The 27,692-nt window shown below is 42.0% G+C and overlaps 1 protein-coding gene across 1 annotated transcript; it reads left to right on the forward strand.

Annotated features, from left to right (window-relative positions):
• The first annotated feature begins 873 nt into the window (after positions 1–873).
• Positions 874–27,692, forward strand: LOC146422854 (DNA polymerase delta catalytic subunit-like). Its single transcript, XM_085045337.1, has 13 exons — positions 874–998; positions 1,481–1,594; positions 3,670–3,817; positions 4,402–4,476; positions 5,576–5,713; positions 7,080–7,255; positions 9,646–9,798; positions 14,140–14,242; positions 18,543–18,675; positions 22,306–22,419; positions 23,902–23,954; positions 25,146–25,243; positions 27,578–27,692. The coding sequence occupies exons 1-13, from the start codon at positions 889–891 to the stop codon at positions 27,672–27,674; spliced, it is 1,512 nt and encodes a 503-aa protein (XP_084901463.1). The 5' UTR covers positions 874–888; the 3' UTR covers positions 27,675–27,692.

Below are 27,692 nucleotides of genomic sequence, written 5' to 3' on the forward strand. Positions count from 1 at the left end.
TTATTGACCCAAAACGGAGCTCAGAGACACGGGTGGGTACTGGTTTGTACTGGTTTGTACTGGTTTGTACTGGGAGGGACTGGGAATGACCTGAAATGGGACTGGTTTATACTGGTTTATACTGGTTTATACTGGTTTGTACTGGGATCGCTCACAACTTGTGTTATTCCACTTTACTGACCCAAAATGGAGTCCAGAGACACGGGTGGGTACTGGTTTGTACTGGTTTGTACTGGTTTGTACTGGTTTGTACTGGGAGGGACTGGGAATGACCCGAAATGGGACTGGTTTATACTGGTTTATACTGGTTTATACTGGTTTGTACTGGGATCGCTCACAACTTGTGTTATTCCACTTTACTGACCCAAAATGGAGTCCAGAGACACGGGTGGGTACTGGTTTGTACTGGTTTGTACTGGTTTGTACTGGGAATGACCCAAAATGGGACTGGTTTGTACTGGTTTGGACTGGTTTATACTGGGATCGCTCACAACTTGTGTTATTCCACTTTACTGACCCAAAACGGAGCTCAGAAACACGGGTGGGTACTGGTTTGTACTGGTTTGTACTGGTTTGGACTGGTTTATACTGGGATCGCTCACAACTTGTGTTATTCCACTTTACTGACCCAAAACGGAGCTCAGAAACACGGGTGGGTACTGGTTTGTACTGGTTTGTACTGGGAGGGACTGGGAGGGACTGGGAATGACCCGAAAGGGGACTGGTTTGGACTGGTTTATACTGGTTTATACTGGGATCGCCCATAATTTGTGTTATTCCACTTTACTGACCCAAAACGGAGCCCAGAGACACGGGTGGGTACTGGTTTGTACTGGTTTGGACTGGGAGGGACTGGTTTGGACTGGGAATGACCCGAAATGACCCGAAATGGGACTGGTTTATACTGGTTTATACTGGTTTATACTGGTTTATACTGGGATCACTCACAACTTGTGTTATTCCACTTTACTGACCCAAAACGGAGCCCAGAAACACGGGTGGGTACTGGTTTATACTGGTTTGTACTGGTTTGGACTGGTTTGTACTGGGAGGGAGTGGGAATGACCCGAAATGACCCAAAATGGGACTGGTTTATACTGGTTTATACTGGTTTATACTGGTTTTTGCTGTTTTTTACTAGTTTATATTGGGCTTTAGTGGTTCATGCTGGTTTATTCCAGTCCATACTGGTTACTACTGGTTTATACTGGTTCATACTGGTTTTTACTGGGTTACACTGGTTTTTACTGGTCTATACTAGTGTATACTGGTCCGTACTGGTTCATACTGGTTATACTGGTTGTACTGGTTCATGCTGGGTTACGCTGATCTGTACTGGTCCATACTGGTTTATTCTGATCCATACTGGTTTTTACTGGTTTATTCTGGTCCATACTGGTCCATACTGGTTTTTACTGGTGTATTCTGATCCATACTGGTCCGTACTGGTCCATACTGGTCCATACTGGTCTCTCCCCAGGCTGGGCCCCAGCGAGTTCATCCGCACGCCGACAGGTGAGCACTTTGTGACTCCCCAGGTGCGCCAAGGAGTTCTGCCCAGAGTGCTGCAGGGGCTGCTGGCAGCCAGGAGCAGGTGAGACACACCTGGGGACACCTGGTGGGACAGAGACACACCTGGGGGGGACAGGGACACACTTGGGGACACCTGGGACAGGTGAGACACACCTGGGGACACCTGGGGGGGACAGGGACACACCTGGGGACAGGTGACACACCTGGGGGAAACAGGTGACACACCTGGGGGGGACAGAGACACACCGGGGGACAGGTGACACACCTGGGGACACACCTGGGGGGGACAGAGACACACCTGGGACACAGCTGGGGCGCAGAGATACACCTGGGGGCTTGGGACACCTGGGAGGAAGGTGAGACACACCTGGGGACACCTGGTGACACACCTGGGGGGACAGAGACACACCTGGGACACAGCTGGGGGGACAGGAACACACCTGGGGGGCAGGTGACACACCTGGGGGCGCAGAGATACACCTGGGGGGCTTGGGGACACCTGGGAAAGGTGAGACACACCTGGGGACACCTGGGGGGACAGAGACACACCTGGGGACACACCTGGGGGGCTTAGGGACATCTGGGGGGCTTGGGGACAGGGACACACCTGGGCCAGGTGAGACAGAGACACACCTGGGGGGCTTGGGGACACCTGAGGGGGACAGAGACACACGTGAGGACACACCTGGGGACACAGCTGGGGGGCTTGGGGACACCTGGGGACAGGTGAGACACACCTGGGACGTGCCTGGGGGGGGCAGGTGGGGGGCTTGGGGACACCTGGGGGACACAGAGACACACCTGGGGACACACCTGGAGACACCTGGGGCAGGTGGGACACACCTGGGGACACAGCTGGGGGGGACAGAGACACACCTGGGGACACCTGGGACACACCTGGGCACAGGGGAGAGGGAATGACACACCTGGGGACACCTGGGACACAGCTGGGGGGCTTGGGGACACACCTGGGATACACCTGGGGGGACAGAGATACACCTGGGACAGGTGAGACACACCTGGGACACACCTGGGGGGGCAGGTGACACACCTGGGGACACACGTGGGGGGACAGGGACACACCTGGAATACACCTGGCTGCACCTGGGGACATCTCGGCAGGACAAAGATACACCTGGGGACACACCTGGGGGGCTTGGGGACACCTGGGATACACCTGGGGGAGGACAGGGACACACCTGGGGACATCTAGGCGGGCAGGTGACACACCTGGGACACGGCTGGGGACACCTGGGACAGGTGAGACACATCTGGGGATACCTGTGACACACCTGGGATACACCTGAGGCACACCTGGGATACATCTGGACACACCTGAGGCATACCTGGGCACACCTGGACACACCTGGATACACCTGGGATATACCTGAGCACACCTGGGACACACCTGGATACATCTGAGCACACCTGGGATACACCTGGGGACAGCTTGAGGTCACTGTGGGACACTTCGGGGTGAATTTCGGCTGATTTGGAGTTGATTTTAATGAGGATTTTGGTGATTTCTGGGCGGATTTCGATGGGGATTTTTGCCCAGGTGAGCTCAGGTGTGCCCAGGTGAGCTCACCTGTCCATCCCACAGGGTCAAACCCACCCTGGCCGAGGAGCAGGACCCAGACTGAGTGAATTTGGGTCACTTTGGGTTGATTTTAATGTGAATTTTGGGCAGATTTTGGTGATTTCTGGGCAGATTTCGCTGGGGATTTTTGGGAATTCCCCTCAGGTGTGCCCAGGTGAGCTCACCTGTCCATCCCACAGGGTCAAACCCACCCTGGCTGAAGAACAAGACCTGGACTGAGTGAATTTGGGTCATTTTGGGTTGATTTTAATGTGAATTTTGGTGATTTTTTGGTGAATTTTGGTGATTTCTGGGCAGATTTCGCTGGGGATTTTTGCCCAGGTGAGCTCAGGTGTGCCCAGGTGAGCTCAGGTGTCCCCCCCGCAGGGTGAAGGCAGCCCTGGCCGAGGAGCAGGACCCAGACTGAGTGAATTTGGGTCATTTTGGGTTAATTTTAATACGAATTTTGGTGATTTCTGGGCGGATTTTGATGGGGATTTTTGCCCAGGTGAGCTCAGGTGTGCCCAGGTGAGCTCACCTGTCCCTCCCCCCCGCAGGGTGAAGGCGGCCCTGGCCGAGGAGCAGGACCCGGCGCGGCGGCAGGTGCTGGACGGCAGGCAGCTGGCGCTGAAGGTGAGCGCCAACTCCGTGTACGGCTTCACCGGAGCGCAGGCGGGAAAACTGCCCTGCCTCGAGATATCGCAGGTGAGACACACCTGGGACACCTGGGGACACCTGGGAGGGGTTTGGAGACACCTGGGATACACCTGGATACACCTGGGCACACCTGGGACACACTTAGGAGGGTCACAGACACAGCTGGGCACACCTGGGAGGGGTTTGGAGACACCTGGGGTACACCTGAGATACCCCTGGGCACACCTGGGGTACACCTGGGGACACCTGGGATACACCTGGGCACACCTGTGATATACCTGGGCACACCTGGGGACACATGGGACAGACCAAACACACCTGGGGGGCACACCTGGGGACACATGGGACAGACCAAACACACCTGGGGTACACCTGGGACAGGTAACACACCTGGGAGGGTCAGACACACACCTGGGCACACCTGGGATACACCTGGGAGGGTCACAGACACACCTGGGCACACCTGAGAGACCCAAATCACACCTGGACACACCTGGGATACACCTGGGACACCCAAATCACACCTGAGACACCCAAATCACACCTCAGACACCCAAATCATACCTGAGACACACCTGGGACACACCTGGGATACCCAAATCTCACCTGTTCTCACCTGTTCTCACCTGCAGAGCGTGACGGGATTTGGGCGGCAAATGATCGAGAGAACCAAACAGCTGGTGGAGAGCGAGTATCCAGATGTGCAGGTGAGACACACCTGGTGGGATTTGGGGCGGTTTTGGGAGGATTTGGGGCATTTTGGGGTTTTTTGGGGGTTTTTTTGGGGCATTTTGGGGTTTTTTGGGGCAATTTTTGGTGTTTTCTGGGCTATAGAAGTGACGGTTTTTGGGGTGTTTTCGGGTATTTTTAAAGTTTTTTTGGGGTGTTTTTGGGGTTTTTTGGGTCGCTGATGTCACTTTCGGTGTCCCCAGGTGGTTTACGGTGACACAGACTCACTGATGTCACCTGGGATGTCATTTTGGGGCAGTTTGGATTATTTCAGTGACATTTTTTGCTATAAAAATGACATTTTCCAGGTATTTTGGGGTATTTTTTGAGTATTTTTGGGTGTTTTTTTGGGGTTTTTGGGGTCGCTGATCCCGAATTTGATGTCCCCAGGTGGTTTACGGTGACACAGACTCGGTGATGTCACCATTTTGGGACATTTTGGGTTATTTCAGTGACATTTCGGGTTATTTCAATGCCGATTTTTGCTACAATAATCAGATTTTTGGGGTATTTTTGGGGTGATTTTTGGGGTTTTTTGGGGTCGCTGATCCCGAATTCGATGTCCCCAGGTGGTTTCCGGTGACACAGACTCGCTGATGTCACCTGGGATGTCATTTTGGGGCATTTTGGGTTATTTTAATGCACTTTTTTGCTACAATAATCAGATTTTTGGTGTATTTTTGGGGTGTTTTTGGGGTTTTTGGGGTCGCTGATGTCACTTTCGGTGTCCCCAGGTGGTTTACGGTGACACCGACTCGGTGATGTCACCTGGGATGTCATTTTGGGGCATTTTGGGCTATTTTAATGCACTTTTTTGCTATAAAAATGAGATTTTTGGTGTATTTTTGGGGTGTTTTTGGGGTTTTTGGGGTCGCTGATCCCGAATTCGGTGTCCCCAGGTGGTTTACGGTGACACCGACTCGCTGATGTCACCATTTTGGGGCACTTTGGGCTATTTTAATGCACTTTTTTGCTATAAAAATGTGATTTTTTGGGTAATTTTGGGTGGTTTTTGGGGTATTTTTGGGGTGTTTTTGGGGTTTTTGGGGTCGCTGATCCCATTTTCGGTGTCCCCAGGTGGTTTACGGTGACACCGACTCGGTGATGTGTCGCCTGGCCGTTCCCACGGTGGCCGAAGCTGCTCACCTTGGCCGCCAGGTGGCGCTGTGGGTCTCGGGGCACTTCCCCTCCCCCATCCGCCTGGAGTTCGAGAAGGTGAGAGAAAAACCCAAAATTTGGGGGTTTTGGGGTCAAAAATTTGGGGATTTTGGGGTCCAAAAAATTGGGATTTTGGTCTTGAAAATTGGGGGGTTTATAATTTCCCAAAAAAATGGGAAAAATGGGTGAAAGAAGGTAAAAAAAGTTAAAAAATGGGTGAAAAAAGGGTTAAAAAATGGGGGAAATAGTTTGAAAAGACAAAAGAAAAGGTTAAAAATGGAGGAATCCCAAAAATTTGGGGGTTTTGGAGTCCAAAATTTGGGGTTTTTGAATTAGGTGGAAAATGGGAAAAAATGGGTGAAAAAAGGGTAAAAAAAGGGTAAAAATAGTTTAAAAATACCCAAAAAATAAGAAGAGACCCAAAATTTGGGGTTTTTGGGGTCATGAAATTTGGATTTTGGTCTTGAAAATTGGGGGATTCTGAATTTCCCCGAAAAATGGGAAAAAATGGGTGAAAAGAGAAAAAAATGGGGAAAAATACTTTAAAAATACCCAAAAGAAAATGTTAAAAATGGAGGAATCCCAAAAATTTGGGGGTTTTGGAGTCCAAAATTTGGGTTTTGGGGTCCAAAAATTGGGGTTTTGAGTCCCAAAATTTGGGGGGTTCTGAAATAGATGGAAAGTGGGAAAAAATGGGGAAAAAAGGGTAAAATATGGGTGAGAAAAGGGAAAAAAAAGGGGGAAAAATAGTTTAAAAATACCAAAAAAAATAGAGGAGACCCAAAAAATTTGGGGTTTTTGAGGTCAAAAATTTGGGGTTTTGGGTCCTGAAATTTGGATTTCGGTCCTGAAAATTGGGGAGTTGTGAATTTCCCCGAAAAATGGGAAAAATGGGTGAAAAAAGGTAAAAAATGGGTGAAAAAATGGGGGAAAAATGGTTAAAAACTCAGGGGAAACCCAAAATTTGGGGGTTTTGGGTCAAAAATTTGGGGTTTTGGGGTCCTGAAATTTGGAATTTGGTCTTGAAAATTGGAGGGGTCCTGAATTTCCCCGAAAAATGGGGGGGAATAGTAAAAAAATGGGTAAAAATAGTTTAAAAATACACAAAAAATTAGAGGAGACCCAAAATTTGGGGTTTGGGGGCCCAAAAATTTGGGTTTCAGTCCTGAAAGTTGGGGGGGGGTTCTGAATTAGATGGAAAATAGCAAAAAAAGGGAGAAAAATGGGGAAAAAAAGCTAAGAAATGGGTAAAAGTACTTAAAAAATAGAAAAAAAATCAGGGAAAATACTTAAAAAATACTAAAAAAAAAGGTAAAAATACTAAAAAAGTAGGAAAAAAATCAGGAAAAATTCCCAAAAAACAGGATAAATTTTTTGGGGGGAATTTTGGAGTTCCTGATCCCAATTTTTCCCCAATTTTCAGGTGTACCTGCCCTACCTGCTGATCAGCAAGAAGCGCTATGCCGGCCTTTGCTTCCCGGGAGGATCAGAGAAAAACCCAAAATTGGATTGCAAAGGGCTGGAGGCTGTCAGGAGAGACAATTGTCCCCTGGCTGCCAACCTGGTGACAGCGTGCCTGAAGAGGATCCTGCTGCACAGGTGGGGAAAATGGGAAAAATCTGTGAAAAAACGGGAAAAAACGGTGAAAAAATGGGGAAAATCGGTGAAAAAATAACGAAAATAGAGCAAAAAATGGGGAAATTAGAGCAAAAAATGGGGAAAATTGAGTGGAAAGTGGATGGAAAATGGGGAAATCAACCCAAAATGAGATTATTGTCCTCTGGCTGCCAGAAAATGGGGAAAATTGGTGAAAAAATGGGGAAAATAGAGCAAAAAATGGGGAAATAAACCCAAAATGGCCCAAAAAGAGAGAATTGTCCTCTGGCTGCCAACCTGGTGACAGCGTGTCTGAAGAGGATCCTGCTGCACAGGTGGGGATTGGGGAAAAATGGGAAAAAAATGGGGAAAAAATGGGGAAAATTGGTGAAAAAATAACTAAAATAGAGCGAAAAATGGGTGAAAAATGGGGAAATCAACCCAAAATGAGAGAATTGTCCCCTGGCTGCCAACCTGGTGACAGCGTGTCTGAAGAGGATCCTGCTGCACAGGTGGGGAATTGGGGAAAAATCTGTGAAAAAACGGGAAAAAACGGTGAAAAAATGGCAAAAATAGAGCAAAAAATGTAGAAAATAGAGCAAAAAATGGGGAAAAAATGGGGAAAATAAACCCAAAATGGCCCAAAATGAGATAATTGTCCCCTGGCTGCAAGAAAATGAGGGAAAATGGGGAAAAATGGGGGAAATCGGTGAAAAAATGGGGAAAATTGGTGAAAAAATAACTGAAATAGAGCGAAAAATGGGTGAAAAATGGGGAAATCAACCCAAAATGAGGTAATTGTCCCCTGGCTGCCAACCTGGTGACAGCCTGTCTGAAGAGGATCCTGCTGCACAGGTGGGAGAGAAATTGGGGAAAAAATGGGGAAAAATGGTGAAAAAATGGTGAAAATTGGTGAGAAAATGGGGAAAATAGAGCGAAAAATGGGGAAATTAGAGCAAAAAATGGGGAAAAAATGGGGAAATAAACCCAAAATGGCCCAAAATGAGAGAATTGTCTTCTGGCTCAGGAGGATTCTGCTGCACAGGTGAGAAATTGGGGAAAAAACTGGAGAAAATGGGGGGAAAAGGCCGAAAATTAGCAAAAAATAGGGAAAAATAGCCGAAAAATAGCCAAAAAATGAGGGAAAAAATGGGAAAAAAAGCCAAAAAAAAGAGGAAAAAAGGGAAAAATATTCCCCAAATTTTTTTGGTGTGAATTTTGTATTTTTTTCCCCCAAATTCCCTTCCAGGGACCCCCAGGGAGCTGTTGCTCAGAGCCCCTGGAACCCCCAAATCCCTTCATGGAATAAGGGAGAAAACACCCAAAAATGGGAAAAAAAGGCCAAAAATGAACAACAAAAAATGGCTGAAAAATGGGAAAAAATAGCTAAAAAAAAGGGGAAAAATAGGCAAAAAAAAGGAGAAAAATGATGGAAAAAATGGGGAAAAAAGGCTGAAGATTAGTGAGAAAAATGGGAAAAAATAGCCAAAAACGGAGAAAAAAATAGCTTAAAAATGGGGGAAAAGGCCAAAAAATGGGGAAAAACTGGGGGAAAAATGGAAAAAAGCCAAAAATGAGCAAAAAAAAAAAGGCTGAAAAATGGCAAAAAATAGTTTAAAAATGGGGAAAAAAAAGCTAAAAAATGGGAAAAAATAGGCAAAAAAATAGCTTAAAATGGGAAAAAAAAGGAGAAAAATATTGGAAAAAATGGGAAAAATAGGGAAAAATTCCACAAAAAGGGAAAAAATAGCCAAAAAATGGGGGGGGAAAATGCAGAAAAAAAATGAAAAATTAGGGAAAAAATAGCCAAAAAATTGGGGAAAAAATGGGGAAAATTGCTTAAAAAATGGGATAAAAAATGGGAGAAAAATGGAGGAAAAAAAGCTAAAAAAATAGCGAAAAATGGGGAAAAAAGCCAAAAAATAGCGAAAAAAGCAAAAAATAGGGGAAAAAGCAAAAAATGGGGGAAAAAATGGGGGAAAAATGGGGGAAAAAATGAAGAAAAAATGGGGAAAAAAGGCCAAAAATTAGCGAAAAAAATAGGGAAAAATAGCTAAAAAAAAAGCAAAAAATGGGGAAAAAATAGGCAAAAAATGGGGAAAAATAGCTGAAAAATGAGTAAAAAAAATAGCAAAAAATGGGAAAAAATAACCAAAAAATGGAGAAAAAAATGGAGGATAATGGGGAAAAAAATAGCTGGAAAATGGGGGAAAAAATGGGGAAAAAAAGGCCAAAAATAGCTTAAAAAATGGTAAAAAACAGCCAAAAAATGGTGAAAAAATGGGAAAAAAAGGCCAAAAAAAAGGGGGAAAAATTCTGAAAAACGGAGATGAAAATCCCTAAAAAATTTTGGGATATATTTTTGGTTTTCTGACCCCCAAATTCCCTTCCAGGGACCCGCAGGGAGCTGTGGCTCACGCCCAGGAGGTGATTTCGGATCTGCTTTGCAACCGGATTGACATTTCCCAGCTGGTGATCACCAAAGAGTTAACTCGAGCTGCTGATGCCTACAGTGCTCCCCAGGCCCATGTGGCTCTGGCTGAGAGGTGAGAAATCCCGAAATTCCCGAAATTCCCAAAATTTCTGAGATTCCCAAAAAAAATCCCGAAAAAATCGGTGCAAAAATGGCCCAAAAATCGAAGAAAAAACCCCAAAAATGACCCAAAAATGACCCAAAAATGGCTCAAAGTGCTCCTCAGGCCCACGTGGCTCTGGCTGAGAGGTGAGAAATCCCAAAATTCCTGAAATTCCCAAAATTTCTGAGATTCCCAAAAAAAATCCCGAAAAAATCGGTGCGAAAATGACCCAAAAATCAAAGAAAAAACCCCAAAAACGACCCAAAAATGACCCAAAAGTGACCCAAAAATCCCATGTGGTTCTGGCTGAGAGGTGAGAAATCCTGAAATTCCTGAAATTCCCAAAATTTCTGAGATTCCCAAAAAAAATCCCGAAAAAATCGGTGCGAAAATGGACCAAAAATCGAAGAAAAAACCCCAAAAATGACCCAAAAATGACCCAAAAGTGACCCAAAAATCCCACGTGGTTCTGGCTGAGAGGTGAGAAATCCCAAAATTCCTGAAATTCCCAAAATTCCTGAGATTCCCAAAAAAAATCCCGAAAAAATCGGTGCAAAAATGGCCCAAAAATCCCAAAAAATGGGGTGAAAACCCCAAAAAATGACCCAAAAATGATCCAAAAATGATCTCCAAATCCCATGTGGTTCTGGCTGGGAGATGAGAAATCCCAAAATTCCCAAAATTCCTAAATTTCCTGAGATTCCCAAAAAAAATCCCGAAAAAATCGGTGCAAAAATGGCCCAAAAAATCAAAAAATTTCATGTTTTGCCCCCAATTTTTGTGGTTTTTTCCTCCAATTTTTGGGTTTTTTCACCAAATTTTTTGCTTTTTTTGGTCAGATTTTTTTTGTTTTTCTCCCAAAATTTTGGGTTTTTTCCCCCAAATTCCATATTTTTTTCCCAAAATTCCCATTTTTTCCCCCAAATGCTCCTTCCCTGCAGGACAAATTTTGGGATTTTTCCCCCAAATTCCATCATTTTCCACCCAAATTCCAGAATTTTCCACCCAAATTCCAGAATTTTTTCCCCCAACTCTCATGTTTTTCCCCAAATTTGGGATTTTCCCCAATTTTCATGTTTTTTCCCAAATTTTTGTGGTTTTTCCCCCAAATTTTGTATTTTTCCCTCCAAAATTTCATCTTTTTCCCTCTAATTTTCACATTTTTTCCCCAAATTTTTGCCTTTTTTTGTCAGATTTTTTTGTTTTTCTCCCAAAATTTTGGGGTTTTTTCCCCAAATTCCATATTTTTTCCCAAAATCCCCATTTTTTCCCCCAAATTCCACCGCAGTGCTCTTTCCCTAGAGGACAAATTTTGGGATTTTTCCCCCCAAGTTTTGGGATTTTTCCCTCCAAATTTCATCATTTTCCACCCAAATTTCAGGATTTTTTCCCCCAAATTTTGAATTTTCTTTTTCTCCCAAATTTCCATGTTTTTATCTCCAAATTTTGGTGTTTTTCCCCCAAATTTTGATCTTTTTTCCCCAAATTCTCATGTTTTCCCCCAAATTTTTTGCTTTTTTTGTCTTTTTTTTTGCTTTTCTCCCAAACTTTTAGTTTTTTCACCCAAATGTTGTATTTTTTCCCAAATTTTGGTGTTTTTTCCCCAAATTTATTTGGTTTTCCCTCCAAATTTAATGTTTTCCCCTCTAATTTTCACGTTTTTTCCCCCAAATTTTGCCTTTTTTTTCTCCAGATTTTTTTTGTTTTTCTCCCAAAATTTTGATTTTTTCCCCCAAATTCCATATTTTTTCCCAAAATTCCCATTTTTTCCCCCAAATGCTCCTTCCCTGGAGGACAAATTTTGGGATTTTTCCCCCAAATTTCATCATTTTCCCCCAAATTTCATCATTTTCCACCCAAATTCCAGAATTTTCTTCCCCCCAACTCTCATGTTTTTCCCCAAATTTGGGATTTTCCCCAAATTTTCATCTTTTTCCCCAAATTTTGGTGTTTTTTCCCCCAAATTTTGTATTTTTCCCTCCAAATTTCATCTTTTTCCCTCTAATTTTCACGTTTTTTCACCAAATTTTTTGCTTTTTTCCTCCAGTTTTTTTTGGTTTTCTCCCAAAATTTTGTGGTTTTTCCCCAAATTCCATATTTTTTCCCAAAATTCCCATTTTTTCCCCCAAATGCTCCTTCCCTGGGTGGCAAATTTTGGGATTTTTCCCCCAAATTTCATCTTTTTCCCCCTAATTTTCACGTTTTTTCCCTAAATTTTCGCCTTTTTTCGTCAGATTTTTTTCTGGTTTTCTCCCAAAATTTTGATTTTTTTCCCCAAATTCCATATTTTTTCCCAAAATTCCCATTTTTTCCCCCAAATGCTCCTTCCCTGGAGGACAAATTTTGGGATTTTTCCCCCCAAATTCCATCATTTTCCACCCAAATTCCAGAATTTTCTTCCCCCAACTCTCATGTTTTTCCCCAAATTTGGGATTTTCCCCAAATTTTCATGTTTTTCCCAAATTTTGATGGTTTTTCCCCCAAATTTTGTATTTTTCCCTCCAAATTTCATCTTTTTCCCCCTAATTTTCACATTTTTTCCCCAAATTTTTGCCTTTTTTTGTCATATTTTTTTGGTTTTCTCCCAAAATTTTGGTTTTTTCCCCCAAATTCCATATTTTTTCCCAAAATTCCCATTTTTTCCCCCAAATGCTCCTTCCCTGGAGGACAAATTTGGGGATTTTTCCAAATTCCAGAATTTTCCACCCAAATTCCAGAATTTTCTTCCCCCCAACTCTCATGTTTTTCCCCAAATTTGGGATTTTCCCCAATTTTCATCTTTTTCCCCAAATTTTGGTGTTTTTTCCCCCAAATTTTGTATTTTTCCCTCCAAATTTCATCTTTTTCCTCCTAATTTTCATGTATTTTCACCAAATTTTTTGCTTTTTTCCTCCAGTTTTTTTTGGTTTTCTCCCAAAATTTTGTGGTTTTTCCCCAAATTCCATATTTTTTCCCAAAATTCCCATTTTTCCCCCAGATGCTCCTTCCCTGGGTGGCAAATTTTGGGATTTTTCCCCAAAATTTCATCTTTTTCCCCCCAATTTTCACGTTTCTTCCCCAAATTTTCACCTTTTTTTGGTCAGATTTTTTTTGTTTTTCTCCCAAAATTTTGGGTTTTTTCCCCCAAATTCCATATTTTTTCCCAAAATTCCCATTTTTTCCCCCAAATGCTCCTTCCCTGGAGGACAAATTTTGGGATTTTTCCCCCAAATTCCATCATTTTCCACCCAAATTCCAGAATTTTCTTCCCCCCAACTCTCATGTTTTTCCCCAAATTTGGAATTTTCCCAAATTTTCATCTTTTCAAATTTTGGTGTTTTCCCCCAAATTTTGTATTTTTCCCTCAAATTTCATCTTTCCCTCTAATTTTCCGTTTTTCACCAAATTTTTGCTTTTTTTGTCAGATTTTTTTGTTTTTCTCCCAAAATTTTGATTTTTTTCCCCAAATTCCATATTTTTTCCCAAAATTCCCATTTTTTCCCCCAAATGCTCCTTCCCTGCAGGACAAATTTTGGGATTTTTCCCCCCAAATTTCATCATTTTCCACCCAAATTTCAGAATTTTTTTCTTACATTTTCCCCAAATTTGGGATTTTCCCCAATTTTCATGTTTTTTCCCCTAATTTTTACATTTTTTTGCCAAATTTGGCAAAATTTTAATGTTTTTTCCCCAATTTTTTGCTTTTTTTGTCAGATTTTTTTTGCTTTTCTCCCAAAATTTTGGATTTTTCTCCCAAATTTTATGTTTTTCCCAAATTTTGATGTTTTTTCTCCATTTTCTTTTTGTTTTTCCTCTGAATTTAATGTTTTTCCCCCTAATTTTCACATTTTTTCCCCAAATTTTCGCCTTTTTTTGTCATATTTTTTGTTTTTCTCCCAAAATTTTGGTTTTTTCCCCCAAATTCCATATTTTTTCCCAAAATTCCCATTTTTCCCCCAGATGCTCCTTCCCTGGGTGGCAAATTTTGGGATTTTTCCCCAAAATATCATCTTTTTCCCCCCAATTTTCACGTTTTTTCCCCAAATTTTCGCCTTTTTTTGTCAGATTTTTGTTTTTCTCCCAAAATTTTGTGGTTTTTCCCCAAATTCCATATTTTTTCCCAAAATTCCCATTTTTCCCCCAAATGCTCCTTCCCTGGGTGGCAAATTTTGGGATTTTTCCCCAAAATTTCATCTTTTTCCCCCCAATTTTCACGTTTTTTCCCCAAATTTTCGCCTTTTTTCGTCAGATTTTTTTCTGGTTTTCTCCCAAAATTTTATATTTTTCCCCAAATGTTACATTTTTTCCCAAAATTGGTGTTTTTTCCCCCAGACTGCGGCGCAGAGACCCGGGCAGTGCTCCTTCCCTGGGCGACAGAGTTCCTTACGTCATCGTCAGCGGAGCCAGGGGGGAGGCAGCTTACACCAGATCCGAGGTTTTGGGGAAAATTCCGGAGATTTTGGGCAATTTTGGGAAAATTTTGGGAATTATGGGCAATTTTGGGGGAATTTGGGGTCAGAAGGAGCCCAAAAATTGGGAGTTTTTGGGGGAAAAATGAGATTTTTTGGGTCATTTAGGGTCACAAATATCAAAAATTGGTAGGATTTGAGAATTTTGGGGCATTTTGGACAATTTTGGGGAATTTTGGGAAATTTTGGGGTCATTTGGGGTCAGGGAAACCTAAAAATTGGGAGAAATTGGGAGTTTTTGGGGGAAAAATTGGGAATTTTGGGGTTCAAGGGGAAGCAGCTTACACCAGATCCGAGGTTTTTTGGGGAAAATTCCAGAGATTTTGGGCAATTTTGGGAAAATTTTGGGAATTTTGGGCAATTTTGGGAAAATTTGGGGTCAGAGAGACACAAGAATTGGGAGAAATTGGGAGTTTTTGGGGGAAAAATGAGATTTTTGTGGTCATAAATACCAAATATTGGGGAGATTTTGGGGAGAATTTGGGAAATTTTGGGGGAAATTTGGGAATTTTGGGTCATTTTGGGGAATTTTGGGATCATTTGGGGTCATTTGGAATCAGAGAAACCCAAAAATTGGGGGAAATTGGGAGTTTTTGGGGGAAATTGGGAGTTTTTGGGGGAAAAATTGGGAATTTTGGGGTTCGAGGGGAAGCAGCTTACACCAGATCCGAGGTTTTGGGGCAAATTCCGGGGATTTTGGGCAATTTTGGGAAAATTTTGGGAATTTTGGGCAATTTTGGGGGAATTTGGGGTCAGAGAGACACAAAAATTGGGAGAAATTGGGAGTTTTTGGAGGAAAAATGAGATTTTTGTGGTCATAAATACCAAAAATTGGGGAGATTTTGGTGGGAATTTGGGAAATTTTGGGGGAAATTTGGGAATTTTGGGTCATTTGGGGGAATTTTGGGATCATTTGGGGTAATTTTGGGTCATTTGGGGTCAGATAGACCCTAAAATTTGGAAAAATTGGGAGTTTTTGGGGGAAAAATTGGGGATTTTGGGGTTCAAGGGGAGGCAGCTTACACCAGATCCGAGGTTTTGGGGCAAATTCCAGAGATTTTGGGCAAATTTGGGCAAATTTTGGGAATTTTGGGCAATTTTGGGTCATTTGGGGGTCAGAAGGAGCCCAAAAATTGGGAGTTTTTGGGGGAAAAATGAGATTTTTTGGGTCATTTAGGGTCACAAATACCAAAAATTGGTAGGATTTGAGAATTTTGGGGGATTTTGGACAATTTTGGGGAATTTTGGGATCATTTGGGGTCAGAGAAACCCAAAAATTGGGGGAAATTGGGAGTTTTTGGGGGAAAAATTGGGAATTTTGGGGTTCAAGGGGAAGCAGCTTACACCAGATCCGAGGTTTTGGGGCAAATTCCAGAGATTTTGGGCAATTTTGGGGAATTTGGGAAATTTTGGGAGAATTTTGGTGGAATTTGGGGTCAGAGAGGCCCAAAAATTGGGAGAAATTGGGAGTTTTTGGGGGGAAAATTGGGAATTTTGGGGTTCAAGGGGAGGCAGCTTACACCAGATCTGAGGTTTTTTGGGGCAAATTCCGGAGATTTTGGGAAATTTGGGGAAAATTTTGGGAATTTTGGGCAATTTTGGGGGAATTTGGGGTCAGAGAGACACAAAAATTGGGAGAAATTGGGAGTTTTTGGGGGAAAAATGAGATTTTTGTGGTCATAAATACCAAAAATTGGGGAGATTTTGGTGGGAATTTGGGAGATTTTGGGTCATTTTGGGGAATTTTGGGATCATTTGGGGTCAGGGAAACCTAAAAATTGGGAGAAATTGGGAGTTTTTGGGGGGAAATTTGGGAATTTTGGGGTTCAAGGGGAAGCAGCTTATACCAGATCCGAGGTTTTGGGGCAAATTCTGGGAGTTTTGGGCAAATTTGGGGAATTTTGGGCAATTTTGGGAAAATTTGGGGTCAGAGAGACCCAAAAATTGGGAGAAATTGGGAGTTTTTGGAGGAAAAATGAGATTTTTGTGGTCATAAATACCAAAAATTGGAGAGATTTTGGGGAGAATTTGGGAAATTTTGGGGGAAATTTGGGAATTTTGGGTCATTTTGGGGAATTTTGGGATCATTTGGGGTCATTTGGAATCAGAGAAACCCAAAAATTGGGGGAAATTGGGAGTTTTTGGGGGAAATTGGGAGTTTTTGGGGGAAAAATTGGGAATTTTGGGGTTCGAGGGGAAGCAGCTTACACCAGATCCGAGGTTTTGGGGCAAATTCCGGGGATTTTGGGCAATTTTGGGAAAATTTTGGGAATTTTGGGCAATTTTGGGGGAATTTGGGGTCAGAGAGACACAAAAATTGGGAGAAATTGGGAGTTTTTGGGGGAAAAATGAGATTTTTGTGGTCATAAATACCAAAAATTGGGGAGATTTTGGTGGGAATTTGGGAGATTTTGGGTCATTTTGGGGAATTTTGGGATCATTTGGGGTCAGGGAAACCTAAAAATTGGGAGAAATTGGGAGTTTTTGGGGGGAAATTTGGGAATTTTGGGGTTCAAGGGGAAGCAGCTTATACCAGATCCGAGGTTTTGGGGCAAATTCTGGGAGTTTTGGGCAAATTTGGGGAATTTTGGGCAATTTTGGGAAAATTTGGGGTCAGAGAGACCCAAAAATTGGGAGAAATTGGGAGTTTTTGGAGGAAAAATGAGATTTTTGTGGTCATAAATACCAAAAATTGGAGAGATTTTGGGGAGAATTTGGGAAATTTTGGAGGAATTTTGGGGTTTTTGGGCCATTTTGGGGGAATTTTGGGGATTTTGGGATCATTTGGGGTCAGAGAGACCCAAAAATTTCGAAAAATTGGGAGTTTTTGGGGGGAAATTTGGGAATTTTGGGGTTCAAGGGGAAGCAGCTTACACCAGATCCAAGGTTTTGGGGCAAATTCTGGAGATTTTGGGCAAATTTGGGGAATTTTGGTGGAATTTGGGGTAAGAGGGATCCAAAAAATGGGAGTTTTTGGGGGAAAAATAGGAGATTTTGGGGCCATTTTGGGGTCATAAATACCAAAAATTGTGGAGATTTTGGGGGAAAATTTGGGAATTTTGGGGAAATTTTGGGGATTTTGGGATCATTTGGGGGTCAGAGAGACCCAAAAATTGGGGGAAATTGGGAGTTTTTGGGGGGAAAATTGGGAATTTTGGGGCCATTTTGGGTCATAAATACTAAAAATTGGGGAGATTTTGGGGGAATTTGGGAATTTTGGGGGGTTTTGGGGGAATTTGGGAGTTTTCCCCCCAAAAATTCCCAAATTTTCCCCAAATTTCCCCCAAAAATTCCCAAATATCCCGAAAAATTTCCAATTTTTTGCCAAATTTCACTCCAAAACCCCCAAATTTTCCCTAAATTTCACCCCAAAACCCCCAAATTTCCCCCTGAAAACCCCAAATTTCCCCGAAAATCCCCAGAAAATCCCCAAAAATCCCCCAGGACCCCAAATTCCCCTAAAAATTCCCAAATCTCCCCTGAAAACCCCAAATTTTCCCAAATATCCCCAAAAACACCCATTCCCCCAAAAAATCCCAAAATTCTCCCAAAATCCTATAAAATATCCCAAAAAGCAAAAAATCCCCAAATTTTCCCCAAAAATCCCCAAATTTTCCCCAAAATCCCTTAAATTTCTCCCAAAAATCCCCAAATAATCTCTGAATTTTCCCCAAAATCCCAAATTTTCCCCCAAAAAATCCCAAATTTTCCCAAAAATCCCCAAAAATTCCCAAATTTCCCCAAAAATCCCCAAATCTTCCCCAAAAAACTCCCAAATTTCCCTGAAAATCCCCAAATTTTGCCCTCAAATCCCTAGAAAATCCCCAAATTTTCCCGAAAAATCCCCAAAAATCCCCAAATTTCCCCAAACATCCCCAGAAAATCCCCAAAAATCCCCAAATTTCCCCAAAAATCCCCAGAAAATCCCCAAAAATTCCCAAATTTCCCCAAAAATCCCCAAATCTTCCCCAAAAAACCTCCAAATTTCCCTGAAAATCCCCAAATTTTGCCCTCAAATCCCTAGAAAATCCCCAAATTTCCCCAAAAATCCCCAAATTTTCCCCAAAAAACTCCCAAATTTCCCTGAAAATCCCCAAATTTCCCCAAAAAATCCCCAAATTTCCCCCCAAATGTCCCCAAAAATCCCCAGAAAATCCCCAAATTTCCCCGAAAAATCCCCAAAAATTCCCAAATTTCCCCAAATTTTCCCAAATTTCCCCAAATTTTCCCAAAAAAACCCCAGATTTTCCCAAATTTCCCCCGCAGGACCCCGTGTTCGCCCTGGAGCAGAACCTGCCCATCGACACTCAGTACTACCTGGAGCAGCAGCTGAGCAAACCTCTGCTGAGGATCTTCGAGCCAATCCTGGGCGAGGGCAGAGCCCAGAGTGTGCTGCTGCGTGAGTGATCCCGAAATTCCCAAAATTTGGGAAAATTCCCAAAAAAATCCGACCAAAAATGGCAAAAATCGGGTGAAAAATGAGGAAAATTCACCCAAAAATGAGTGAAATTTGCCCAAAATCGAGCTCTGCTGAGGATCTTGGAGCCAATCCTGGGAGAGGGCAGAGCTCAGCAAGTGCTGCTGCGTGAGTGATCCCAAAAATCCCAAAATTCCCAAAAAAATCCCGTGAAAATTGGGTGGAAAATGGCGAAAATTGGGCGAAAAACAAGCGAAATTTGCCCAAAAATGAGCAAAATCCACCCAAAATCGACCTCTGCTGAGGATCTTGGAGCCAATCCTGGGCGAGGGCAGAGCCCAGCAAGTGCTGCTGCGTGAGTTAGCCCAAAAAATCCCAAAATTTGGGAAAATTCCCCAAAAAATCCGACCAAAAACGGCGAAAATCCGATGAAAATCGAGCAAAATATGCCCAAAAATGAGTGAAATTTGCCCAAAATCGACCTCTGCTGAGGATCTTCGAGCCAATCCTGGGCGAGGGCAGAGCTCAGAGTGTGCTGCTGCGTGAGTGATCCCAAAAAATCCCAAAATTTGGGAAAATTCCCAAAAAAAATCCCGCAAAAATCCGACCAAAAATGGCCAAAAACGAGCAAAATATGCCCAAAAATGAGCAAAATCCACCCAAAATTCCCCTGAATTTACTCCATTCAGAGCCCAGCAAGTGCTGCTGCGTGAGTTATCCCAAAATTCCCAAAAAATCCCAAAATTCCTGAACATTCCCAAAAAAAATCCCATGAAAATCGTGTGAAAAATGGCGAAAATTGGGCAACAAACAAGCGAAATTCACCCAAAAATGAGCAAAAATCGAGCTAAATCCACCCAAATTTCCCCTGAATTTACTCCATTCAGAGCCCAGCAAGTGCTGCTGCGTGAGTGATCCCGAAAAATCCCGAAAATCCCAAAATTTGGGAAAATTCCCAAAAAAATCCTGTGAAAATCCGACCAAAAATGGCAAAAATCCGATGAAAATTGAGCAAAATCCGCCCAAAAATGAGCAAAATCCACCCAAAAATGAGCAAAATCCACCCAAAATTCCCCTGAATTTATTCCATTCTGAGCCCAGAGATGCTGCTCTGTGAGTTATCTCAAAAATTCCAAAAAAATTCCCAAATTTGGGAAAATTCCCAAAAAATCCCAGTGAAAATCCGACCAAAAACGGCAAAAATCCGATGAAATTTGAGCAAAATTTGCCCAAAAATGAGCAAAATCCACCCAAAACTCCACTAAACTTACTCAGTTCAGAGCCCAAGGGATGCTGCTGTGTGAGTTATCCCGAAAATTCCCAAAAAAATTCCCAAATTTGGGAAAATTCCCAAAAAAGGCCACAAAAATCGGGTGGAAAATGAGGAAAATTCACCCAAAAATGAGTGAAATTTGCTCAAAAATGAGCAAAATCCACCCAAAATTCCCCCAAATTTACTCCATTCAGAGCCCCAGAGATGCTGCTGAGTGAGTTATCCCAAAAATTCCCAAAAAAATCCCAAATTTGGGAAAATTCCCCAAAAAAATCCCCACGAAAATCAGCCCAAAAATGAGGAAAATTCAGCAAAAATAAGGAAAATTGGGGAATTTTTGGAGTTTTGGAGGAGATTTTGGGGGATTTTTGGGGGAATTTTGGGGGAATTTTGGGGGAATTTTTGGGGTTTTAGGGGTCTTGGGATTTCCGGGATTTTTGGGGGAATTTTTGGGGTTTCAGAGTGGATTTTTGGGGAAATTTTTGGATTTTGGGGACTTTTGGAGCTCCTGGGAAAACTGGGATTTTTGGGGCTTTTTTGGGATTTTTTTGGGGCTTCTGAGTCCTTTTTTGGGTTGGATTTTTGGGATTTTAGGAGGAATTTTGGGCTGAAGTTTTGGGATTTTTGGAGGAATTTTTGGGGAGATTTTTTGGGATTTTTGGAGTTCTGGGAAGTCTAGAAATTTGGGAATTTTTTTAGGGATTTTTTGGGGATCCTGACTCAGATTTTTGGGGTGATTTTGAGGGAAACTTTTGGATTTTTGGGGCTCCTGGGAAAACGGATTTTTTTTGGGTTTTATTGGGATTTTTTTGTGTTGGATTTTTGGGATTTTGGGAGGAATTTTGGGCTGAATTTTTGGAGTTTTAGGAGGAAATTTTTGGGATTTTCAGGAGGAATTTTTGGAATTTTTGGGGTTTTGTGAACCCTAGAAATTTGGGGATTTTTTAGGAGTTTTTTGGGATCCCAACTCAGATGTTTGGGGAAATTTTTGGGATTTTGGGAGGAATTTTGGACTGAATTTTTGGGATTTTCGGGAGGAATTTTTGGGATTTTTGGGGTTCTGGGAAGCCTAGAAATTTGGGAATTTTTTAAAAGATTTTTGGGGATCCTAAATCAGATTTTTGGGGTGATTTTGGGGAAAATTTTGGGCTTTTTTGGGACTTTTGGAGCTCCTGGGAAAACTGGGATTTTTGGGGTTTTTTTGGGATTTTTTTGGGGCTCCTGAGTAGTTTTTTGGGTTGGATTTTTGGGAGGAATTTTTGGGGTTTTTGGGGTTCTGGAAAGTCAAAAATTTGGGGTTTTTTTGGGGATCCTGAATTGGTTTTTGGGGTGGATTTTTGGGTGGATTTTGGGGGAAATTGGGGTGGAAATTTTGGAGTTTCAGGGGGAATTTTTTTTTGATTTTATGGGGAGTTTTGGGGATTTTGGGGATCCTAAAAAACCTGAGATTTTTGGGATTTTTTTAGCTGTTTTTTGGGATCCCAACTCACAATTTTGGGATAATTTTGGGTTTTTCTGACCAATTTTTGGGATTTTCCAGGCAGAGATCACACTTGCTGCAAAACCCTTCTGACAGCCAAGGAGGATTTTGGGGAAATTTTGGGGAAATTTTTGCAGTTTTAGGACTGAATTTTTGGGATTTTGGGGAGGAAATTTTTGGGATTTCTGGGATTCTGTGAACCCTAGAAATTTGGGAATTTTTTTGGAGCTCCTGAGTCGTTTTTTGGGTTGGATTTTTGGGATTTTGGGAGGAATTTGGGGCTGAATTTTTTGGAGTTTTAGGAGGAAATTTTTGGGATTTTCAGGAGGAATTTTTGGGATTTTTGGGTTTTTGTGAACCCTAAAAATTTGGGGATTTTTTTAGGAGTTTTTTGGGATCCCAACTCACAATTTTGGGATAATTTTGGATGTTTTTTGCCAAATTTTTTTGGGATTTTCCAGGCGGAGATCACACTCGCTGCAAAACCCTGCTGACAGCCAAGGAGGATTTTGGGGGAAATTTTGGGCTGAATTTTTGCAGTTTTAGGAGGAAATTTTTGGGGCAAATTTTGGGATTTTTGGGGTTCTGTGAAGCCTAGAAATTTGGGTTTTTTTTGGACTTCCTGAGTCATTTTTTGGGTTGGATTTTTGGGATTTTGGAGGAATTTTGGGCTGAATTTTTGGGATTTTGGGGCTGAATTTTTGGGATTTTTGCAGGGAATTTTGGGGATTTCTGGGATTCTGTGAACCCTAAAAATTTGGGGATTTTTTTAGGAGTTTTTTGGGATCCTGACTCACAATTTTGGGATAATTTTGGGATAATTTTGGATGTTTTTTGCCAAATATTTTTATTTTTCCAGGTGGAGATCACACTCGCTGCAAAACCCTGCTGACAGCCAAGGCTGGGAAACTCTCAGCTTTCACCTCCAAGCGCAGCAGCTGCATTGGCTGCAGAGCTGTGCTGCCTCATCACGGTGAGATCAGCCTCATTAGCTAATTAATTAGCCTAATTAATGCTTTTGTCCTAATTAAAATGGCGAAATTCCCCAAAAAATCGAGTCCTGGAGACCCAAAATCGCCCAAAATCACCCAAAATTGAATTTTCTCCATCCCCAAAATTGATCTTTTCACCACCACAGTGAGACCCCAATGCTAATTAGTTTGTTAGTTAGTTTAATTAATCCTTTTTTCCTAATTAAAAATGTCAAAATTCCCCCAAAAATCGAGTCCTGGAGACCCAAAATCACCCAAAATTGAAGTTTTGCCACCCCAAAATTGATCTCTGTGCCACAACAGTGAGACCCCAACGCTAATTAGTTAATTAATTAGCTTAATTAACACTCTATCTTTTAAATTAACCTCGAAACTCCCAAAAAAATTGGGTCCTGGAGACCCAAAATCGCCCAAAATCCCCCAAAATTGAAGTTTCCCTGCCCTAAAGTGAGCTTTGCCACATCACAGTGAGAAGCCAACCCTAATTAGTTAATTAATTAGCTTAATTAACTCTCTACCTTTTAATTAACCTCAAAATTCCCAAAAAAATTGGGTCCTGGAAACCCAAAATTCCCCGAAATTTAACCTTTTCATCCCAAAATTGAACTCTACAACTGAACTCCCCAACCCTAATTAATTAATTAACCCCTTAATTAACCCCCTGCCCTCATTAACCCTCTCTTCTTATTAATCCCTGAAATTCCCAAATCAATTAACCCCAAAATTCCCCTAAATTTTGGGTCCAAAACCCCAAAATCCCCCAAAATTAAAGCTAAATTTAACTCCATCCTGGTAACAACCCCAACCCTAATTAATTAATTAACCCCTTAATTAACCCCATCCCCTCATTAACCGTCTCTCCTAATTAACCCCCAAAATTCCCAAATAAATTAACCCCAAAATTTTGGTTCCAAAACCCCAAAATCCCCCAAAATTAAAGCTAAATTGAACTCCATCCTGGTAACAACCCCAACCCTAATTAATTAATTAACCCCTTAATTAACCCCCTGCCCTAATTAACCCTCCCTCCTAATTAACCCCCGAAATCCCCAAATAAATTAACCCCAAAATTCCCCAAAATTTTTGGGTCCAAAACCCCAAAATTAAAGCTAAATTGAACTCCATCCTGGTAAAAACCCAACCCTAATTAATTAATTAACCCCTTAATTAACCCCCTGCCCTAATTAACTCTCTCTCCGAATTAACCCCCGAAATCCTCAATTAATTAACCCCAAATTCCCCAAAATTTTGGGTCCAAAACCCCAAAATCCCCCAAAATTAAAGCTAAATTGAACTCCGTCCTGGTAAAAACCCCAACCCTAATTAATTAATTAACCCCTTAATTAACCCCCTGCCCTAATTAACTCTCTCTCCTAATTAACCCCCGAAATTCCCATATTAATTAACCCCAAAATCCCCCAAAATTTTGGGTCCAAAACCCCAAAATCCCCGATTTCCTGCAGGTGCAGTTTGCGATTTCTGCCGCCAGAGGGAGTCAGAGCTCTACCAGAAGGAGGTGGGAGGAGTTGAGATTTTGGGGTTTTTTTGGGTTTTTTGGGATTTTTGGGGAGTTTTTTGGGAGTTTTTTGGGGAGTTTGGAGTTTTTTGGAGGTTTGGGGTTTTTTTTCGGTTTTTTTCCGTGGTTTTTTGGGGGAGTTTTGGGGTTTTCTGGGGGTTTTCTTGGGGTTTTGTTGGGATTTTTGGGGAGTTTTTTGAGAGTTTTTTGGGGAGTTTGGGTTTTTTGGAAGTTTGGGGTTTTTTTTGTTTTGTTTTTTTCCGTGTTTTTTGGGGGAGTTTTGGGGTTTTCTGGGGTTTTTTTGGGGTTTTTTGGGGGAGAGTTTTGGGGGTTTTTTCGGTTTCTTCTGTGTTTTTGGGGGGTTTTGGGTTTTGGGGGAGAGTTTTGGGGTTTGGGGTTTTCTGTGGTTTTTTGGGGTTTTTTGGGAGTTTTTTGGGAGTTTGGGTTTTTTTGGGGTTTTTCCGTGGTTTTTTGGGGCAGTTTTGGGGTTTTCTGGGGGTTTTCTTGGGGTTTTTTTGGGTTTTTTGGGGGTTTTTCAGAGATTTTTTTTGGTTTTGGGGGGAGAGTTTTGGGGTTTTTTGGGAGTTTTTTTGGGGCTTTTCTGTTTATTTGAGGGGAGTTTTGGGTTTTTTTGGGTTTTTCTTAGGGTTTTGGGGGTTTTTTTTAGGGTTTTTGGGGAGTTTTCTGAGGTTTTTGGGAGGATTTTGGGGTTTTGGGGATTTTTTTTGGATTTTTTGGGGTTTTTTTGGGGTTTTTTGGGGTTTTTTGGGGTTTTCTGTTTTTTGGGAGTTTTGGAGTTTTCTGGGGTTTTGGGGGTTTTTTTTGGGGGTTTGGTTTTTGGGGTTTTCTTTAGGGTTTTTGGGGAGTTCTCTGAGGTTTTTTGGGAGGATTTGGGGTTTTTTCGGGTTTTTGGGGGTCTGAGTGTGAATTTTTGGGGTTTTTTTGGTTCCTGACTCTGAATTTTGGGGTTTTTTTGGTTCCTGAGTGTGAATTTTGGGGTTTTTTGGTTCCTGAGTGTGAATTTTGGGGATTTCTTGGGTTCTGAGTGTGAATTTTGGGGTTTTTTGGGTCCGAAATTCACTTTTTTTGGGTTTTTCTGGGTTCCTGAGGCTGAATTTTGGGGTTTTTTGGGGTCCTGAGTTCATTTTTTTGGGTCCCAAATTTGAATTTTGGGAGTTTTTTCCCCCCCAGGTGTCCCAGCTGTGGCACTTGGAGAGAAGTTTCTCTCGGCTGTGGAGTCAATGCCAAAGGTGCCAAAACTCCCTGCTGCAGGATGTGCTCTGCACCAGGTTGGTCTGGAAAATCACCCCAAAAACACCCCAAAAACAGCCCAAAAATACCCCAAAATCACCCCAAAAATAGCCCAAAAATGACCCCAAAATCAGCCCAAAAACACCCCAAAATCACCCCAAAAATAGCCCCAAAAATAGCCCAAAATCACCCCAAAATCGCCCCAAAAATAGCCCAAAAACACCCCAAAAATAGCTCCAAAATCAGCCCAAAAATCATCCCAAAAATCACCCCAAAAATAGCCCAAAAATCACCCCAAAATCGCCCCAAAAATCATCCCAAAACCGCCCCAAAAATAGCCCAAAAACAACCCAAAACCAGCCCAAAAATCATCCCAAAAATCGCCCCAAAAATAGCCCAAAAACACCCCAAAAATAGCTCCAAAATCAGCCCAAAAATCATCCCAAAACCACCCGAAAATCACCCCAAAAATAGCCCCAAAATCCCACAAAAATCCCACTAAAATCGCACAAAAAATTCACAAAAAATTCCCATAAAAAACCCCAAAAATTCCCTTTGAAAACTGAAAAACTCAACCCCAAAACCAACCCATAAACACCCAAAATCACCCCAAAACCACCCCAAAAATAGCCCAAAAATCACCCCAAAAATAGCCCCAAAAAAGCCCCAAAATCCTACAAAAATCCCACTAAAATTGCACCAAAAATTCCCATTAAGAACCCCAAAAATTTCCTTAAAAAACTGAAAAAATCAACCCCAAAACCAACCCCAAAACACCCAAAAATCATCCCAAAATCACCCCAAAAATAGCCCAAAAATCATCCCAAAAATGCCCCAGAAATCATCCAAAAACACCCAAAAATCACCCCAAAAATCGTCCCAAAACCACCCCAAAAATAGCCCAAAAATCACCCCCAAAAATTCCCAAATTTTCCCCAAATTTCTCTAAAAAATCCCTAAACTTCCCAAAATGTCCCCAAATTTCCCCCAAAAAATCCCAAATTTCAAAAAAAAATCCCAAATTTCCCCAAATTTCCCCCAAATTTCTCCCAAATTCCTCAAAAAAATTCCCAAAAGTCCCCAAATTTCCCCAACAATCCCCAAATTTCCCCCAAAAATTCCCCAAAAAATCCCAAATTTCCCCAGAAAATCCAAAAAATCCCCAAATTTCCCCAAAAATCCCCAAATTCCCCCAAAAAATTCGCAAATTTTCCCCAAATTTCCCCCAAAATCCCAAAATTTCCCCAAAAATCCCAAATTTTCCCCACATTTCCCAAAAAAATTCCCAAAAATCCCCAAATTTCCCCTAAAACTCCCAAATTTCCCCAAATTTTCCCCAAAAATTCCCAAATTTCCAAAAAAATTCCCAAAAATTTCCAAATTCCCCCAAAAATCCCAAATTTTCCCCAAATTTCCCCCAAAAATCCCAAAATCCCCAAATTTTACCCAAATTTCCCCAAATTCCCGATATTTTCCCCAAAATCCCAATTTTTCCAAAATCCCCAAATTTCCCCAAATTTCCCAAAAAAATCCCAAATATGCCCCAAAATCCCCAGAAAATCCCCAAATTCCACAAATTCCCCCAAATTTCCCCCAAAAATCCCCAAATTCCCCCAAAATTTCCCTGAATTTTCCCCAAATTTCCCCCAAAAATTCCCAAAAATTCCAAAAATCCCCAAAAATCCCCAAATTTCCCCAAATTTCCCCCAAATTTCTCCCAAATTTCCCCAAAAATTCCCCAAATTTCCCCAAAATTTCGCCAAAAATTCTCAAAATTTCCCCAAAAATCCCCAAATTTCCCAAAAAAATTCCCAACTTTTCCCCAAATTTCCCCCTGAAGTCTCAAATTTTGCCCTCAAATCCCCAAATCTCCCTGAAAAATCCCCAAATTTCCCCCAAAACTCCCAAATTTCCCCCAAATTTCCCCTAAAAATTCCCAAATTCCCCCCAAAAATCCCAAATTTCCCCAAAAAATCCCGAATTTTCCCCAAATTTCCCCAAAAAAATCCCAAATATGCCCCAAAAATCCCCAGAAAATTCCCCAAAATCCCCAAATTTCCCCAAAAAATCCCCAAATTTCCCCCAAAAATCCAATTTCCCCCAAATTTCCCCAAAAAATCCCAAATATGCCCCAAAAATCCCCAGAAAATCCCCAAATTTCCCCCAAATTTCTCCCAAATTTCCCCAAAAAATCCTCAAATTCCCCCCAAATTTCCCCAAACATCCCAAAAAATCCCCCAAAATCCCCAAATTTCTCCCAAATTTCCCCAAAAAATCCCCAGATTCCCCCCAAATTTCCCTGAATTTTCCCAAATTTCCCCCAAAAATTCCCAAAAATTCCCAAATTTTCCCAAATTTTCCCAACTTTCCAGCCGGGACTGCCCCATTTTCTACATGCGCCGCAAAGTGCAGAAAGATCTGGAAGCTCAGCAGCAACTCCTCAGCAGGTTTGGGAACTACGAGTGGTGAAAAATCCCAAAATTTACC

Source organism: Lichenostomus cassidix, unplaced genomic scaffold (genome assembly GCF_008360975.1).
Source record: "Lichenostomus cassidix isolate B80296 unplaced genomic scaffold, HeHo_3.0 HiC_scaffold_38, whole genome shotgun sequence".
NCBI lineage: Eukaryota > Metazoa > Chordata > Aves > Passeriformes > Meliphagidae > Lichenostomus > Lichenostomus cassidix.